This window comes from Takifugu flavidus, chromosome 18 (genome assembly GCF_003711565.1).
Source record: "Takifugu flavidus isolate HTHZ2018 chromosome 18, ASM371156v2, whole genome shotgun sequence".
In the NCBI taxonomy this organism is placed as follows: Eukaryota; Metazoa; Chordata; class Actinopteri; order Tetraodontiformes; family Tetraodontidae; genus Takifugu; species Takifugu flavidus.
Window position 1 is genome coordinate 2,781,615 of NC_079537.1, and position 16,981 is coordinate 2,798,595.

At 42.9% G+C, this 16,981-nt stretch overlaps 2 protein-coding genes across 2 annotated transcripts in view; one reads left to right on the plus strand and one right to left on the minus strand.

Moving 5' to 3' along the window:
• Positions 1-16,981, plus strand: part of caskin1 (CASK interacting protein 1) — a 209,578-nt gene that overhangs the window by 34,372 nt on the left and 158,225 nt on the right. The window lies entirely within an intron of this gene.
• Positions 1-16,981, minus strand: part of LOC130515506 (carbonic anhydrase-related protein 10-like) — a 78,119-nt gene that overhangs the window by 10,843 nt on the left and 50,295 nt on the right. The window contains exons 4-6 of the mRNA XM_057015824.1: positions 3,016-3,201; positions 2,103-2,198; positions 1,732-1,804 (exon numbers count right to left, since the gene is read on the minus strand). Coding sequence (XP_056871804.1) covers positions 1,732-1,804; positions 2,103-2,198; positions 3,016-3,201 — 355 coding nt within the window. The remainder of the gene's footprint in view (positions 1-1,731; positions 1,805-2,102; positions 2,199-3,015; positions 3,202-16,981) is intronic.

Genomic DNA, 16,981 nt, shown 5'->3' on the forward strand with positions numbered 1-16,981 from the left:
TTATATGAACACCGTGGAAGAAGAGATGAGCATGCACATCTGTGTGTGATACGTCTAAAGGGATACAGACAGCCTAAAGCCTCTAACAAGAGTCACTATTATTTGTATCACTATTATTGTGCTATAATGCACAACAAACACCGTTTGTGTGTAGGTAAAAAGGTTGGATGCACTAAACTCAAATGTGGAAATATGTGAGCAGGTCAGTGCCTGTTTAAAATGGGAGAAAACTTATTTTGTATCACAACATCCAAGACGTCAGGTTAACAGCTGAAAAAATAAACCAGGGGCACCAAGGTGCACATGTGCACGTGGGCGTAGCTGCATCTGCTAATGCAGCACAGCAGTTATGTTGGTATCTACAGATTTAAGCCATAAAAGTCATAAAATTAAATGTGAACAGCAATTAAGACCCATATAAAACAAAACACTTCAGGATGATATAAAATCGGGCCTTCGTGCCGACCATAAATATGAGATTATTGTACCTGCACCACCTCGCTAGCATCCGAGCCAGGGAACTGGGAACCGGCTTAAATGCTAGTGAATACAAATGTGTCCCAGAGTGATGAAAACAAAATTCCGTTTGTGTGTTATGGTACACTTAAAACACTGCCTAACCATATAAATCTGTTGGGTTTGCATCATTTAAATAAGGAAAGACAAGAAACAGCCACAAACAGAAAGCCTGAATGTGTTAACATGCTATTTTATGAACTGGGGGTTACAAATCTATTTGGAAAATCACTTAAATGGGACACAATGTTCATGTTTCCAAGTCAAGACTTCCTTTTTGCACTTTTCCAGATAGTAAATAATAAGTAAGTGTAATTCCTTGTTATTCGCCTGTCATTGTGTGTGTGTGTGGTGTGTGTGTGTTCGTGTGGTTATGTAGCTCTGCTATGTTTATCCCCATTAGCGGAAAGGAATCCTCCAGAGGGGTGTGCATCTTTGCTGCCGAGGTTAGAAAACACGTTCTGGCAATGTAGCACTAATTTGCGGGAACTCACGAATGCATTCTTGCTGAAGGAACATCAGAACACATGTGAGCGTGTGCACGCTGCTGCGCTCCGGCATGCAGAGCAGCGTAGAAATGATAATGAATCGCATATTACGGGAAACAATCTGAGTGAAACACAGAGACGCCATCAACTCTGACGTCTCGCTTGTCTCCCAGGCGCTCCACAAGGCAAATCATGCAGAATTCTCAGCCTTCTCACTTAAACAACTGATTGGCTCCTGGCCTGACTTCAAACGCCTGTTTGTTTTTCAGAAATAAAGTGCAAACTTTGAACTAAACGCTCTTCTTGCGTGGGTGTTTGTCTTTAAAAATTATTCACACTATTCAGAGATGAGCATCGTATTATAACCGCGGAGCCTAATTAATCTCGGTAGATGTGGCAGGATGAGGCGTTGCGTTGTATGTGAGGGTTTTTATATATCCAGGAAGAATGTGACGGCGCCTCTGCTAGCCGGGCTTCCGTGAATCCCAGCAGGATCCAAAGACCAGGATATCGATGCAGATGCATGAAATTTTCAGCTGTTGACGGAATCTGCAGTAAAGTTAGCCTCAACCAAAGTGCACAGGCACTGGTGAATGAAGGGTACAGCGACGCCACACAACGAGGCTTTTCCTGGGGTGTGCGTTGTGTTGTCTTTGTGTCTATGTTAGCTTGCGTTAGCGCACGTCAAAGCTGTGGAGATACACGAAGGCAGATGAGAGAGTCTTACGTCTGTAGTTGATTCTGGTGATGGTGTCTCTGTTGAGCATACGGTTGAGGAAGGAGTTGGAGTTTTCAGAGAGCTGCGAGAGGAGAAGGAGAGGGATCAAGTGTTTTCACACACCCACCCACACACACACACTCACACACACACACACACAAACGGCAACTGCAGCGATGTGAGCGGGATGACTGAAACATCAGCTTTACATTAACGAGACGACAATTAGAGCTCCTCGTGTCGTAACTCTGCAGTCAGCTCAGAGAAACGGCGCCGGCTTCGCTGGCGCTCAGGTTGATTTGATCTCTGACAGCGTCGGTTCTGTGTCAGTGTTCAGGTGTGAATGAAACATCCCGCGGTTTCCAGACGGATTCGCTGACCTTTATGAAGATGGAAACCACGGCAATGCCATGAGGGCTCTTCGCCGCCTCGCTGTAGTTGGCATAGAGGTCCTGGTTGTAATGGATCAGCTGGACCTGTGGAGAAAAGGAACAAATGAACAGAACAAAAGTCCAATCACAGGCTGCTAGCCTGCTTTTACCACAAGCGCGCCCAGTCTCTCCCGGGCAGCAGCAATTAACTTTTATTAGCGCTAATTAATATCTGACAATAATTCCAATGGTTGTTACAGTCGGAACGCTTGGTAAGTGCTGATGAAGCGCTTGTGTTGCTTGGCCCCCATACTGAGCTTATTTCAAGCAGAAAACGCTTGAAGCCCCCCAGATTAGACTGACACCAACTGAAATGGAGCCGCAAAACCGCTCCGCTTAACAAGAGGAAGACTGTTTACAGTTTCCTTTTAACTTCCCTTCGGCTCTCCTGGGAGAGGAAAACAGATGCAGCTTCGTGATCAATGGGCAGCAGACTGAGATGCTCGGGGAAACTCCCCAAAATTCTGCAGAACACCAGAAAACGCGCGCGGTTCCTATTACGGGAAACCAGATTTGAGTTTACTTCAAGGCCTGGAACGAGCTGGGAGTGAACATCAAGCTCTGACATGAAAGGCAATCCTCTAAATGAGAGAGAAAGGCTTCCCAGTCTTTGACTGTGTGTACCTGGTGCGGCGTTGTCTGTTTGTGTGGGCCTGTGTGTGTTCATGTGAAAACTGAACCAGCCAAAAGCATGTATTTATTAATCCTAACGAGTTTCCCCGCGCGTCTGTCTGTCGTTTAGAATTATTTCAAGGCCGCTTGGAACTGCTCCGCTGTTGCAGCACATTCCTGCTTCTTTCCTAAAGCGATCCAAGAGGATTCCTCTGAATCCTGCGTTCTCCCTCCAAGTCTGGTCTCTCACCTCTCCGGGAAATCCCTGTCCGTTGAGGAGGTGCTCTGAACCCTGGGAGTCCTCGCTCCCGAAATGGAGGCGAACCTCCTCCAGCCTGTAGCTGTATCCCAGCGGGCCTCCAGAGATGTTCACAAGGTGGGCTTTGTCTGGGCGCAGGGACACGTGCTTCCCTGTATTATACATGGTGCCTCCCATCTGGAAAAGAAAACCAAGAAAACATGGAACAGGGATTAACAAACATGCAGGTCCACTCAGGAACTGGTCAACAAACCCACCGCCTGGGGTCCTGTTCTCATTTTTGTCCTGTCACATGTTACATTTCGGGCACGTACACCCGTCTGCATGTGCAAATCCAGAGAGCTTTGTAGGTTAGCGTCTATGGATTGGACTTGCTCGGGCATGTGCGGTCAAGCAGGGGTCTGGGGAATTTGATCAAACCTTTGACCTGCTCGTGGTGGCGATCAATGTCATCACCTTTATACTCAGCCGTCTCAATATACAGTCATGTGCTATGTTTTACAATCCTGTTGGATTTTAGAGTTAAATATCATAAGTCAGTAAAAAAAACAACAGAATGGATCCCATTTAACCTAAAGCAGCGCCATCTTGAGAGGAGATTTTCTAGTTTCTACATCTCTTATGCCGTTAGAGCCTGTTTACCAATACATACGAAGCAGAATCAGCCAAACAGTAAATGTTCTGACGTGCTGTTTCACATCCCCCCTCAGGTCAGGATGGATAGAGCCAGAGATCTTATGGTGGAATACAAGAAGCTATTCTTAAATGTGGATGATTCATAGACGCACAACCACAAATTGAGGACATCAGGGTTCATTCTCCTTCCATCCAAAATGCTCATTAACCCCCCGAACACCTCGGTGATGGGTGATGGGGTTGTTGATGGACCTCCTTTTATCTGATGTTATTGTTCTACTTTTAAATGAATATTATTAACCATACCAAGAACTCTACTTCATTATCGACTAACGACTGCACTCAGCTGGTTCCAGAGAGGACATTTATGTCATTGATATTAGGATTTGTAAGTATATTACACAATTATCCAAGGTAGTTTTCTTTGTCAACTGGACTGTATTTCTTTCTTTTTTTTTACAGGTTTTAACACAGTCCAGTTGACAAAGAAAACTACCTTGGATAACTGTGACCTGGATGATTGAGAATCTACACAGACATATATCACACAGTCTCCCATGACATGGACGTTATGTATAGAATTTGTTTTATATAATTAACCAAGAAGCCTAGAGAAAACAGCATTAATCATCAAAAGAAATAAACAAGAACCATTTTTTACCATTTACTGTGCCTTTGTAATGTTGTAATGATCTACTCTCATCAACCTACACTTATCCCCACAAAGAAAGCGTGAAAACAGAATTGTAGCAAATCTGGCCAATTTCTTCTAAAGTAAACCGTCACATTGACAGAAGTATTTACTCTCTGACACCTGAAGCTCTCGCGCTCTTCCCACTTCACCTGATCATCTTTGAGACCTTTATTCAGCTCGTATAAATAAAACCGCAATGTTAAAATAATTCCACAGACAAATATCCAGCACAGGTGCATTTTAAACAAAAACAGTGTGTAAAAGGGCACTGTCCTGCCATTAGCCTGGCTCATAAGATATTTGTTTGTAAGTTATTTCTTTGCTTGGCTCCTAAACAAGGGTCCCCGACAATGAGCACAAACCATTAAGGGTCTTCGCCCTCTTGCAAGACATTTTCCTTACATACATATTAAATGACATCTGTAGTGTTCACTGACTCTTGCCAGTGATTTATAATAAATGGAATGAAAGTGCTAAATTGAGTAAGCAGACATGTTGTGAAAACCCCATCAATGTTCATGAGCCTTTTTTTCTGCTCTGAGAACACGAGCAGGTGTATCCAAAAGGTTACCTTTTGTCACACCTTGTGCTAATTGGCAATGCTTTGTGTAGCACGCTGCTCTCAAGTGTGCAGAGAGCTGCCATGAGGAGGAAGCTGTGGTTGGGTCTCAGACCCTGAAAGGCATCTGTATAATGAAGAACCTCTGTTCCTTCAACAATTAATGATTTAATGATTTACACTGGGGTGGGGGGTGGGGGGGGTGGGGGGGTAGGTGCGTCATTAAAGCAATACCATGGCAGGGATGCGAATCGGAAACAGAGAAGTCACTTCTGGACGGTATGTATGTTTTATTTTAGCTGTGAATAAGAAAACACAAAAACTAAGTAGGCGTCTCCTGAGATTTGAATTATTAAAGCCGCCTCCGCTGTGTGTAAAGGTGCTGCTCTAACAGGAGTTGTTAAATAAGCTGAACAGTTAAACCGAAATGCTGCAGGCTGCATTCTGCACACTAAAATGTCGCGTGACTGTCGTTGAGGTTTTAAATATAAGGGGAAAACACGCTCTACCATGGCCACAGGTGCGCCGCACAATAAAATAAATAAATCAATCTTTGACATCAGATGCCATAAAAATGCATCAACAAGACTTCAGTGTCAGTAACCAGATGCATAAATCTGCCCAGCGACAGATGATATCGCAGCTGTTGGTTATCATGGAGGTTGTCTGGACGGTACCAGTCAAAGATGGATTTTCCCCATTAAGCTGCTGGTGCTGTGAGCACAGCGCTGCACGCGTCTTACCTGCTCCAGGTGACTGTGGGTGTCCTTTGCTCCGCGGCTTTGTGATAACATCTAATTTCTCATGTCACAGGAGCTTTTTCGCTGTTGAGAAGAGACCAGGCTGTATGTTTCAAAGGTTTTGGAGCCTTGTTTTGTAAAAAATAAACGGGACAAACCTAGAACCTGCTGCAGGACAACCTCTTTTGACACTAAATATCAGGAGATGTCACTTTTACCACCTTTTGATGGATGCTGTTATTTTAATTTAAATTCTATCAAGCAGCATCAAATGAAATGGAAACTAAGAGATGGTGCATTGGTGAAATATTAAACATTAAAATATTGATAACATGCTAATGTGATGTGGAGCTTAACTAGGGCAAATATGAGGTCTTATAGATCTTGGTTGCCTTTTAATTATTTACGATATGCTTTATTTGGGAATGAGATGAAACCAAAAAGCAAGGAAAGCCTTGAAAGACAGGAACTGCGGGAAGAGGGGCTCATAAAGGAAGGTGACAGCTAAAAGCAGAGAATAGGGTGACAGAAAAAAGAACTGACTGATGGAGAGGGCAGACTGCACGGAGATGGGATTAATAATGGTGAAGATGAATTTAAAATAAAGGAGAGCTGTGAAGGCTGAGTGGTCAAGGCGCCCAAAGTGAAATCTAATGAGGATCTGTGGGCTGACTCAACCTCTGCTGAGAGATGAAGATGACGCTGTATGTTTTATTCCCATTTACTATCTAAATTCAATTCTAAAGTGCTGCTTTGAAAGAGCTCGGCCTTCAGCTTCATTCTTTTTTAAAATGCACGCCGATGCAGCGCCTGTCACGCCTGAGCAACACTTTCTGGGTTTAGGGCATTTCTATTTGGAGTTTTCTCCACCCACAGACCAAAAACACGCAAGAGGTCGATCAGAGACACTAAATGTCTGTTCCTGATCTAAAATATCCTGAATACAATAGTCTTGATTTATCTGCACATTTTATTTGCATCTAAATGTGATTGACAAAATAAATATTTCAATGCTTCAGAAACTTGAGACATTTGACAAAGTACAAGTACACTCTGGTTGCAGCTCCTTATTTATGAGATCAGGGCAAAAACTGTGCAGAAAACATGGTTTAAATGTGAAAAACTGTTGTAAAAAAGAGGGGAAGTTTAGGCAGGAGCTTATCAAAGGGGCCACAAACCAGACAAACAACCATAACCAGTCAGTATGTGTATATGACACTTGAAAAAAATGAATTAGAACTTGAACCTGACAATACCTGGACAACTGAAGCACATGTAAGCACAGATTAATACCAGAGTGCTCCTTATCTGACAAAGACACCCAGATAATGCAATTGTAAATCAGCTTTTCAGCATGTGTACATGAATCTGAGGTAAAGGCGAGAGAAAGGATGCATGTGCTCCACATCCCTTGTGCTGACGTAGGTACCCAGCAAGAACAAAACCAGCCAGCGAGCTGGTCATGACCACGAGGGGTGGCATGGATTTTGACTCCACAATCAATAACATGTACATTGTACGAGAGCAAAGCTTTATCGCTGCTGCTCTTCAAAGTGCCAGTCTGACTCCAGTTGTTTATTATGTGATGCAATAGTTCAAATGTAAAAGGGGCCATATTAACCTGTTGAACAGAGGAATATTGCTACCTAGTGATGACGAGGAGGACATGCTACTATCCTTTATTTGATTTTCTCTATTGCAATGAATGAAAAAACCCAGACTCTTCATCCAACTTCCTGCACCTCTGTGCCCCCCCTGAACTCAAAGCACCGTTTTGTTTAAAGAGCAAGGGCCAGGACCACTAATAACAGTCAGAACCAGTAAAATCTGCTAATCACCTTTGGCTCAGCCCACCAACAACTGTTAAAACCCCCCAAACAAACAGTGGCACAGATTCAGTCCTTAAACGAGACCAGCACCAATGGATACTGATGAGGACTGATCACCCACAGCCTCGTGTAGCATGCTAGCTGTAAATATTCTTAAGACCACAGATTTACTTTTGTGATCTCAACAACAAACAAAGTGAAAGTGCAGAGGCATATACACGCTTGGAGGCCCCCAGCAGGCCGGATTAACCTCCCAAACTAATTTTGTGATTAAATAGCTATTGCCAAGCCAATGAACCACAGCTCAGTTACACTGGTGTTAATCATGCTCTGCTTTCTTACAGAGAGAGAAAGACAGAAGGTGTGAAGCCCTGTGGAGTAAAACTCTTCACGCTTAATCAACTCAGACCACCACCACCATGAACACACAGACATGGGCCCTGAATTTAAGCAGCCGCGTGTGAATGTGTGGTCAACCATATTGTAATCATGATCTTGGGATAACCAGCTGTTGTGCATCATGTTTGAGGCATATTACAGTAAGCCTCACCATTAATGTGCTCTACAGTAGATTTGATGTCAGGATAAAATGATCAAGTGTCCAGCATCTGTCTTGCAGTCTAGAGGTGTGTTGTAGACACTGACAGAATAACCACCCCCCCGCCTTTCTCTAATTCCCCGCACTGCTCAGAAAAGGAGCCAGATGCTCAGAAAAGGAGCCAGAACTGACATCCCATGGAGTTAGCGTTTGCAGCAGCAACCTGGCGGACAGCAGAGCTCAGCCGTCAATCATGACATTTCACCTGATGTTATGACATAAAAACCTCAGTCACGTTGACCTGTTGTCCGAATGAGACCTCAATACAGCGGTTTCAGTGTCCGATCGATGTTACGCCTTCAACGGCATCAGAACTGCACCGGCGGCGGGCAGAGGTGATTTGGATGGAGGCGAAGATTCCCTCACAGACACAGGGCACATGTTAAAGCGATAAACAACAACACTATCATTTACACCAGATGTTGGGCAATTTCTGAATAAGATGAGAAGAACTGTGAGAGAAAATGTCGTCATCTGTCACGACACACCACCATTTACACGGTTTAAGTAACGTGCTGAAGAGAGACGCTTAAACTTACACAAATGTCATAAGTTGTTATCATCATTTACAGAGCGCACTTAAAATGAAACACACTGATGATGAGGAAAGGACAAAGCATTCATTCATCCCTGAGAACAGAATACAGTAAAGGAGAGGAGACAAGAGGGGTTGGGGAGAGAAAGTGACAGAACTGGGCGCAGTTTAACCAAAGTTCAATGATTGGCAGGCAGAGGAATGTTGTGCGAAGAGCCTCAGAGAAAAGCTTGTGGACAGAGACTAAAATTGGTTCGGACGAACTGCGGCTCCTCAGAGAAACAGTATGGGGAATGAAATGCTAATATTTAACAGAGGAAAAGTGATCGGTCCCACCTGGGCTTGGGCTGTAATGGTCTATTGCATAATGCATGTAACCCAATAAGCACACACAGCGTTGAGAAGAATTTTAATTTAAGTCCTCTGCTCTGTCGGTGTCTATTAGGAGGAGAAAAAAGTCTGTCGAGGGTCGGCTGCTGTTGACACTTTAGCCTTGATTATCACGGCAGGGGATGACGAGTGGAAAGTTCCGCTTTTATTCCCATAATGTGTGAATCACAGCTTTCAAATGATGTTGCGGATCCCGGCTGAACTAGACTAGGATGACAGCAGAACCATTCAAATCCACATCACAGTTAAAACTGGAGCTACTCGCCAATGTTCGCTCACACTGATCCCACCGTAAACACTGCAAAGTCACATGACACACAGACACGTCCGCCTCAATCACTTCTGTATAAAAAACCTATTTGCCTTTGTGGAAAGCACTTCTGCTGTTGCCAGGTCTCTCATCAAAGCAATGGAAACACGGTTTCTACAGACAAGCCGCCTGCAGCCATCTGGCGTCATAGACAAGAACAATTTCTGATCACCAGTAGCGGATCTGAGACGTTTGGGGGGCAGGGGGCAGGTAAAAATCAGGGCACCTTCACGGCACATTTCCACTGCACATGTGACACATCTGCCATGGATTCACCTTGGGGTGCATGCAGCTTCACAGCAGAGTGCTTGTTTGGTTTGAGATTATCAGTATTTATGGGCACGCTGCTTCCTGGATATTTTTATCACAGTTGTGTTTCATCGATGCTGAAATCTGGCCCAAGTCGCTGCACCAGTCCTGCCCGAAGTTCCTCATTGGTTAGAATCTGCTCGGTGATTGGCATCGCTTCTATCGAAAAGACAGTCCTCCCCCATTTTCTCAACAGAGCGGAGCGAATACCCACTTCTGGGGAAATCTCCCAACACAACACGCGCTTCGAACAAACAGAACAACTGAAGACTTGGTAATTAGGCCATGACACCACCAGCAGTTACTGCATCCTGTTAAAACTTACAGGGCTGCACATGTAGTGGGAAGGAGCTGTAACCAGTCATTTAAGTGGAAAAACCTCCCCTCATTTTACTGTTGGCAGGTAAATTAGACGACGGGAGGCCTGTGCAAGCACACCATCAAGTGAGACATTCAAATGTTAGAACATGATGCTGTTCTTTTATTGAATCCCAGAAAGACTTTTAACTGTATTTTCCTCATGACATGAGTCTTTTCTGGTTTTGTGCACTTCAGCACTGGCCCCAGGGAGGTTTTCAGAGGGGTCCTCAAGTAGCTTACTTGCTTAGTCGACCAGCTGTGTGGCCATGCTTGTCCTGTGAGGGGACTTCAGTGTTCTTGTTGATGGCGATGGCAGCCTTCACGTTGCCACCCTGCTGCGAGCAGATGCCCGACTCTGTTTGCATTTCCCACCTCTATATTGTTCGTGTAAATATTTGCCTTTTACTGTGTCGACATCGCTGTCAACATACAATTGCATCCTTGTCCGGGTTCCTTATGTTCCCTGTTGGAGCCACGCCAACATTTCTGGATAATTGGATATAGCGTCTGACTCCAATCAGTAGTGATCAATCAATCAATCAATCAATCAGCCAACCAACCAACCAACCAACAACCAACCCACCCACCCACCAACCATACCTACCTACCTACCTACCTACCTACCTTCCATCCATCCATCCATCCATCCATCCATCCATCCATCCATCCATCCATCCATCCATCCATCCATCCATCCATCCATCCATCCAGAGAATAGGCAGAGATCATGCAAGTGCATTAATTACAACAACCTGTCAGCATAAGAGTTGAGTGGGTCAGTGGGGTCAGAGGTCAGCGTACACCTATGACGTCGACGATACCTGTAAATGAAACTCAACTTTGGGCTGTGACCGAGGCCTCCTTGTGAGCGAACATCTCAGAAAAAAAGCTGCACTACTTCACACTGAGTAATGAAGTATATTGAAGCATATGGGAGCACAGCTATCACCAATCAATGTAGGAAACCTGAATGCGTCAGTATGCGTTAGTAGTACTTAGGGCATGGGTTTAACCAGATAAAGCTATTTAATACACGAACAGCCTCCCCACCTAAATTCAAACTTACTGTGTGGGATTGAAGAATTTACGGTGCTAACAAACCCAGGATAGTTGCATTTGCTGCTTCACATCCTTTATTCAGAGCCTCATTAGACAATGATCCCCGTCCCACACACTCCTCAGCAGACACACCCTGAGAAATTATAATAAAAAAATGGGCTCTGTCAATTGATTTACAGCCTAAACTTGGCTTGGCTACACATACCACTAAAAACCTTCACATCTTCGATTTGATCCATTGATGTCTGATCTGAAATTGCTTCTAGTTTTCTCTTGATGTTGGTCTCATCTGTAATTCAGTCAGTCTCTCATTAAGAGCCGGACAATTTATTTTCATGGCAGCAGACATTTGGACTCTCGAATATTGTATCAGATCAGATATTTATTTACTAAGGGCGACTAACTGGCATTGATAAATGCCCTAAACTGCCAAATTGGGTAAAACAAACGGCGCTATTATCCTCATTTTCACCAAAATTTGGGTGTCTGACAAATGTTTTCTTCTTCATCTTCAAGACACCATCCAGTTGTGGGCGTCATACCCGTTGATTCCGCCTTTAATATTTTCTGTAATGCGACAATGCAAAAGTAACAACAGGAGGTTCTTTCATTCATTTTCTGTAAAGCTCCCCTACAGTCGTCGCCTGCACTCAGCTGCAGTTTTTAAATTTGTCACGTCCTGTGGGTAGAACTGATTTCCTGCCAGAAATCCATTTGAGCAAAGAGGCCCATTATGGCGTACATCATGCCATGTCTGTTTGACCGAATGGAAAAAGGCTGCTGCCGCTGCCGGAACTCCTCGCTAGCGGAGAGCTACGATTCGCCATAGTTGTGTATGGATGTTGCTATGGTTCTGCTCGCGTCACACTAACTTTTTAACAATCCAACCCGGACCCTTGAAACGGCGCCATGCAGACCGACAGGTGGCTCATTAGATCTGCATGAAGCTCATGGGGAAAGCTCGTCCTGGTGTGCAGCCTGCGAGCAGAAATGTCAAAGGCAGGAAGCCACAAGGCGTGTTTGTGTATTGACTTTATACCTGCTTTAATGTTAAATGTCTCATTTATATGCTCTCTTTGGCAAACTAAAAAGCATTGTTTTAAATTGCAATAACATCATTCATTTTCACACGCTTAATAGGCGCACTGCCTAGAAATACAGACATGTAAATGAACGCAAATATTAATATAGACTATCCTTTGATGTTGCCATAAAGCAAGAAAAAAGAAGATCAAATAATTAGGACTGAATGATTTATTCTTAAGAGCTAAACTGAATATCTCGTCAAAAATATTGCAGGTTCTTCTGCAAACAAAATTATTTCAATGGATTTGAGTAGTTGTGATAGAAGTATGCAGTTATATAACTGCATCTTCATAAGTTTCCCCTTTAATATGTTGCTCAATACAAGAGTAGAGTAAATTAGAAGTCAGTGACTACATTTATTTGTCATTTTGGAACAAAGATTATGCTATAAGCTCTAAAAATAAAAGATGGTGGGAGGGTGTTTCACGGTGTAAGCGTAAAAAATGCTAAAGTCTGTTGAAGATTTTGGCATATGAACCAGCCTTAATCATTTTACTTATCACGATCTATATTTTCCTGTTTTTACAGGAGTATCATTCACATCTGTGACTTCAGCCTGTGCCTTGATTGATGATGCTCTTAACCCATCATTTCATCATGACTTGTTTGTGAAGCCACACAGGGGGGGAAAGCTGCATAATTTTGTTCCTACAAGAACTTTAAAGGCATTTAAATCCGTGGTAATGAGCTAAACTTTTAGAAGAAAATAACACACAATTGCTAATTTATTACACTTTGGTTTGGACCCAGTGAACCAATTTACAAAATAAAATCTGTTTATTTGAATCCCAGCAAACGATTGCATTTCAAAGAGAAAATAATGTGATTATAAAAATGAATCAAGAAAAACTGCACAGAAATCATTGGACAGAGCCGCCAAAGATACAAGAATAGCTGCTTGAAGCAGTGTGCACGAGGGCGTGTTTTGGGACAGATAGCCTGTCAAAATGATTAATTCCCTGTTTAAATGACCCCATGGTCACCTCTGTCTCCTTCCATCTCCTCTTTGCACATCCTTTCCTTCTCTTTTAATTCCTTACTCATCTCTTCCAGCCCCCCGACAGCCTCTCTCCTGTTCTCCACCGTGCTATTTTCTGCCGAGCCTGCCTTCCAAACGGCCCCCTACCTTTTCAGTCTGTTTCCTGTCTTTTATTCTTTCAACTGGTCCTCTCCTGGCATTTATATCGTCAAGTAACAAACACTATTTGGTTCCTCTACTGTTGCCACTGATATTTCCTCCAGGTAGTAAAAAGAGAGTCGACTCAACTTTCTCCTGGAGATTTCACCTGATGTGATCATTTATAGGCAGGCCTTGGTGCACAGCGCTGAACCTGTAAACTATGAGGTGAGTCTACCTCTGGGACTGAAACTCAGCAGTAGAAATATGGAATCTTCCACAGGAGTATTATTACTATTTTTGATGCTTGTGCTTGTTCTTTTTCTGAACGTCTCTCCTCCTCTATCTCCCCCTCCAAACCATCAAACCATATGAGTCTGGTCCTGCTCAAGGTTTCTTCCTGTTAAAAAACTTTTTTTAAAAATCTCCTCAGTTACTTGGTTAGGGATCCGGCTCTGGGTCTCTGTAAAACCCAGGAAACCACTGTCACCATAGCACATCATATAAATAATGTTGAACTTCAATGAATTGAGCAACCTTCTGGGATGTGAGGAGTAGGATGAGGCAGCAGCTCATTAGATATTGATGTTTCCACACAGCTGCTGCAGAGCTTCACATGGTAGCCTGTCACGGTTTGATCGGATGTGAGATGCAAAAGGTGGCCTTTGAATGTATAATGACAAGAAATAGATCCTGTTTCTGTTGTTGGACAGGCTGCCTGTTGTCCAGCTCCTGGACCCCTTTGAAACTCATCTAACATCACATAGGACCTTCTGAAAGCAAAGCTAGGGTATTAGCAAATTATGAGAAACTAAGTTGTTTTTGCCCTTTTGGATATCAATAACTAAATGAGGGCAAATCTACTAAAGAAGCTAATCTGTTCCATAAATCAGTTAATGAAGCACATCCAAATCATCTGCTCTGTAAATGAAGGTGAGTCTTTGTGGACCAAAGTCAGTTAGACAGGATAGGACTAATGATTTGTCACTCTGACACCAGACACACAGGCGCGTACATGCACGTGTACTATCTGCCCCATTAGTAAAATGTCAGCATGCTGCAGAGGCATCAAAGTCTTTTGTGGAGTCAGTCATTTGTCATATTTCTTCTAATACCTCTGCGTGGCTTCACTTCGCGGCTAACGGGAAGGTCACTGTGTCGCTCTGCCTCTGCTTCTGCCTTAAATGGAGCCAATGGCCTTTCCTGAGCAGCATGGGCATGAGTTGACATATGATAGTCTGCGGGTGTCACTGTTGTTGACTTGGTATTAATGAACATCTATCCACAATAAATGTCTGAGGGCAGCACAAGCTTGGAAGAGTGATGGAAGTGTTTTAAAGAAATGTTTGGAGTCACCCATCAAAGTACAAATCAATGCATATGCCCGTCTTTTTGCTGTTATCTCCTGCGCCGACTTCAAAGGAGTGAGATTCTCGTGCACAGTGCTTGCATCCTTTCTAAAATTCAGAAAAGGAATATTAAAAGAAAATGATTTAGCAAAACTAAATATATAAGACCAAAAATAACCTATCTATGAGGTGACTTTGTAAAGCAACTCATGCTAGAAAAGGCATTTTGTCACAATTAGCTTCAAAGTGTGCGCTTATTTAAGTCACTTTTCAGGATTTTTACATCTCAATTGACATCATAGAAATATATTAATTAAATAGTTAAATGTAAACAATACATATTAAATGTAAACATTAAATGTGACATGAACATTTTAAATGTAATTGCTAAATTGAAGTCAATCTTTAATCTAAATCTCTAGTGAAACTAAATAGCTAATTTGCTAGTATAATATGGTAATATGCTGTCAACATGTCACCATGGCAACTGCAGTGATGAACATCAAAACATCCACGTAGGCCACACGTCAAATAAAATTCCCCAAAACACGTTCCATCATTTCTTTGTAGAAGGTTATTGTCATGATATAGAATGGTCAAATGCTCGTGTTATTAGCTCCTGGGCTTTTATTTTGGTACTTCCTGTCACCTTATAATATTAAATAATAAATATTTAGTTTAACCCCAGATTTAGATTCAACATTTGGATTTAGCTGGTACATTTAGATATGAAATTAACATATATCCACTTATGTATAACATTAAATACTTAGATTTAAGATATTTACATTTGACAATTTTATTTCCAAAATGGCAATTTTATTGAAATTTCCTCAAAAGATTCAATGCGCTCTTGAACAAGGATCGAAGCTAAATGTGACATTTATTTCTAGCATGAGCCTCTTTTCAAACAGCCCCCTAAAGCTATGTGGGTCAGATCCGTGCACACCTAATAAGAAATCAGGCTGAAATGGTGAGGTCTCGGACCACATTCACACATTTTTGTTGCGCTACTTTGCAGTTTTGCTTTCAACATGAGAGGTAAGAGACACTTTAATTTCAAGCAAAACAGCCACCAAAAAAGATCCTCAAGATTTCCCAAAGCGTAGTGATCTTGAGTTAAAGAGAATTGATATTTGACTCGAAGAGGGATGCGGGGAATCTGAAATGAATGGTTTCAGATACCGAGGAGTGAAGCATTCTTTCATGTCTTAGATCAAAGCGGGGGTGAATGCACCGTGTGCAGCAGCGTGATGGAGCACAATGAAAGCCAATGAAAGCATTTCCACCACAAAAAACAAACCCAGAGGTAAGGGCAGAGCACTGTTACGGGGGCGCATGTGTGGAGCATCAGAGACAACTTAATCTTTCATTGTACCCTTCAGGTCAGCCAACGCTAACCTACCGCCGCAGCTTCACGAGGTTGATTAATCAGCTGAAAACAAAGGGAATCGTTTTTGGCAATCATTTGTTAAACGTTTTGTGTCTACTCAGAGCTGCACAAAAGGAAAATGTGAATCAGCGTATATCTTTGTGCATTTAGCATTCATTATTTATGGCTTACTCGGATACATTTACTCTCATTTTCAATAGGAATGACCAGACTCCATGATGGTATTCCTTCAGGACCAGCTACTTTCTCTTCAGCTTGTTTGTGCAGTGCAAACGTGCGTCCGCGTGTCTATGTACAGTATGACAGAATTACTGTAACACTGTATGCTCGTGGATCCTCCAGTCGCAAAGAAATCTGTTGCCGACAGTGGGAGCCAATCTAGTCAATCTGCTGTGTGACAATTTCTGAGGAAGCTCACTTATGAGAGGCTGGAACATTGGAGATGCTGGGCCTGAATTACTGGATTGCAACCAGCTGCGCACACACACACACACACACACGCGCACACACACACACACACACACACCACACACACACACACACACACACACACACACACACACACACACACACACACAAATACACGCAGAGTTTTGATTTTGGCACCGCAGTCACACAAACACAAGCTCACATCTGCCCTCAATCTTTATGTCAGTGTACACACACACACACATACACTCGCTCTCTCGCTCTCCCTCTCTCTCTAGGACAGATGGCTATACTGTGTGCACTCTCTCAACAGATGCACCAGAGCATTAATCATAGAAAAGATTCAGGATTTAACTCTTTCTACATGTGCTACTTCTGCAAAGGGCTCAGAATAATTCCTCTTTTAAAGGGCAGCAGTGTTACAACCCTCAGTGCAGAGCTGCAAACATGTCCTATGCACAGAAAACGTAGCTGTATTTTCAGAGCCTAAAACTGTAAAGTAGTTAAGTAGTTATTCCATAGGGCAGATAGATAAACTACAGCCCAACCCCTGCAGGCCCTGTG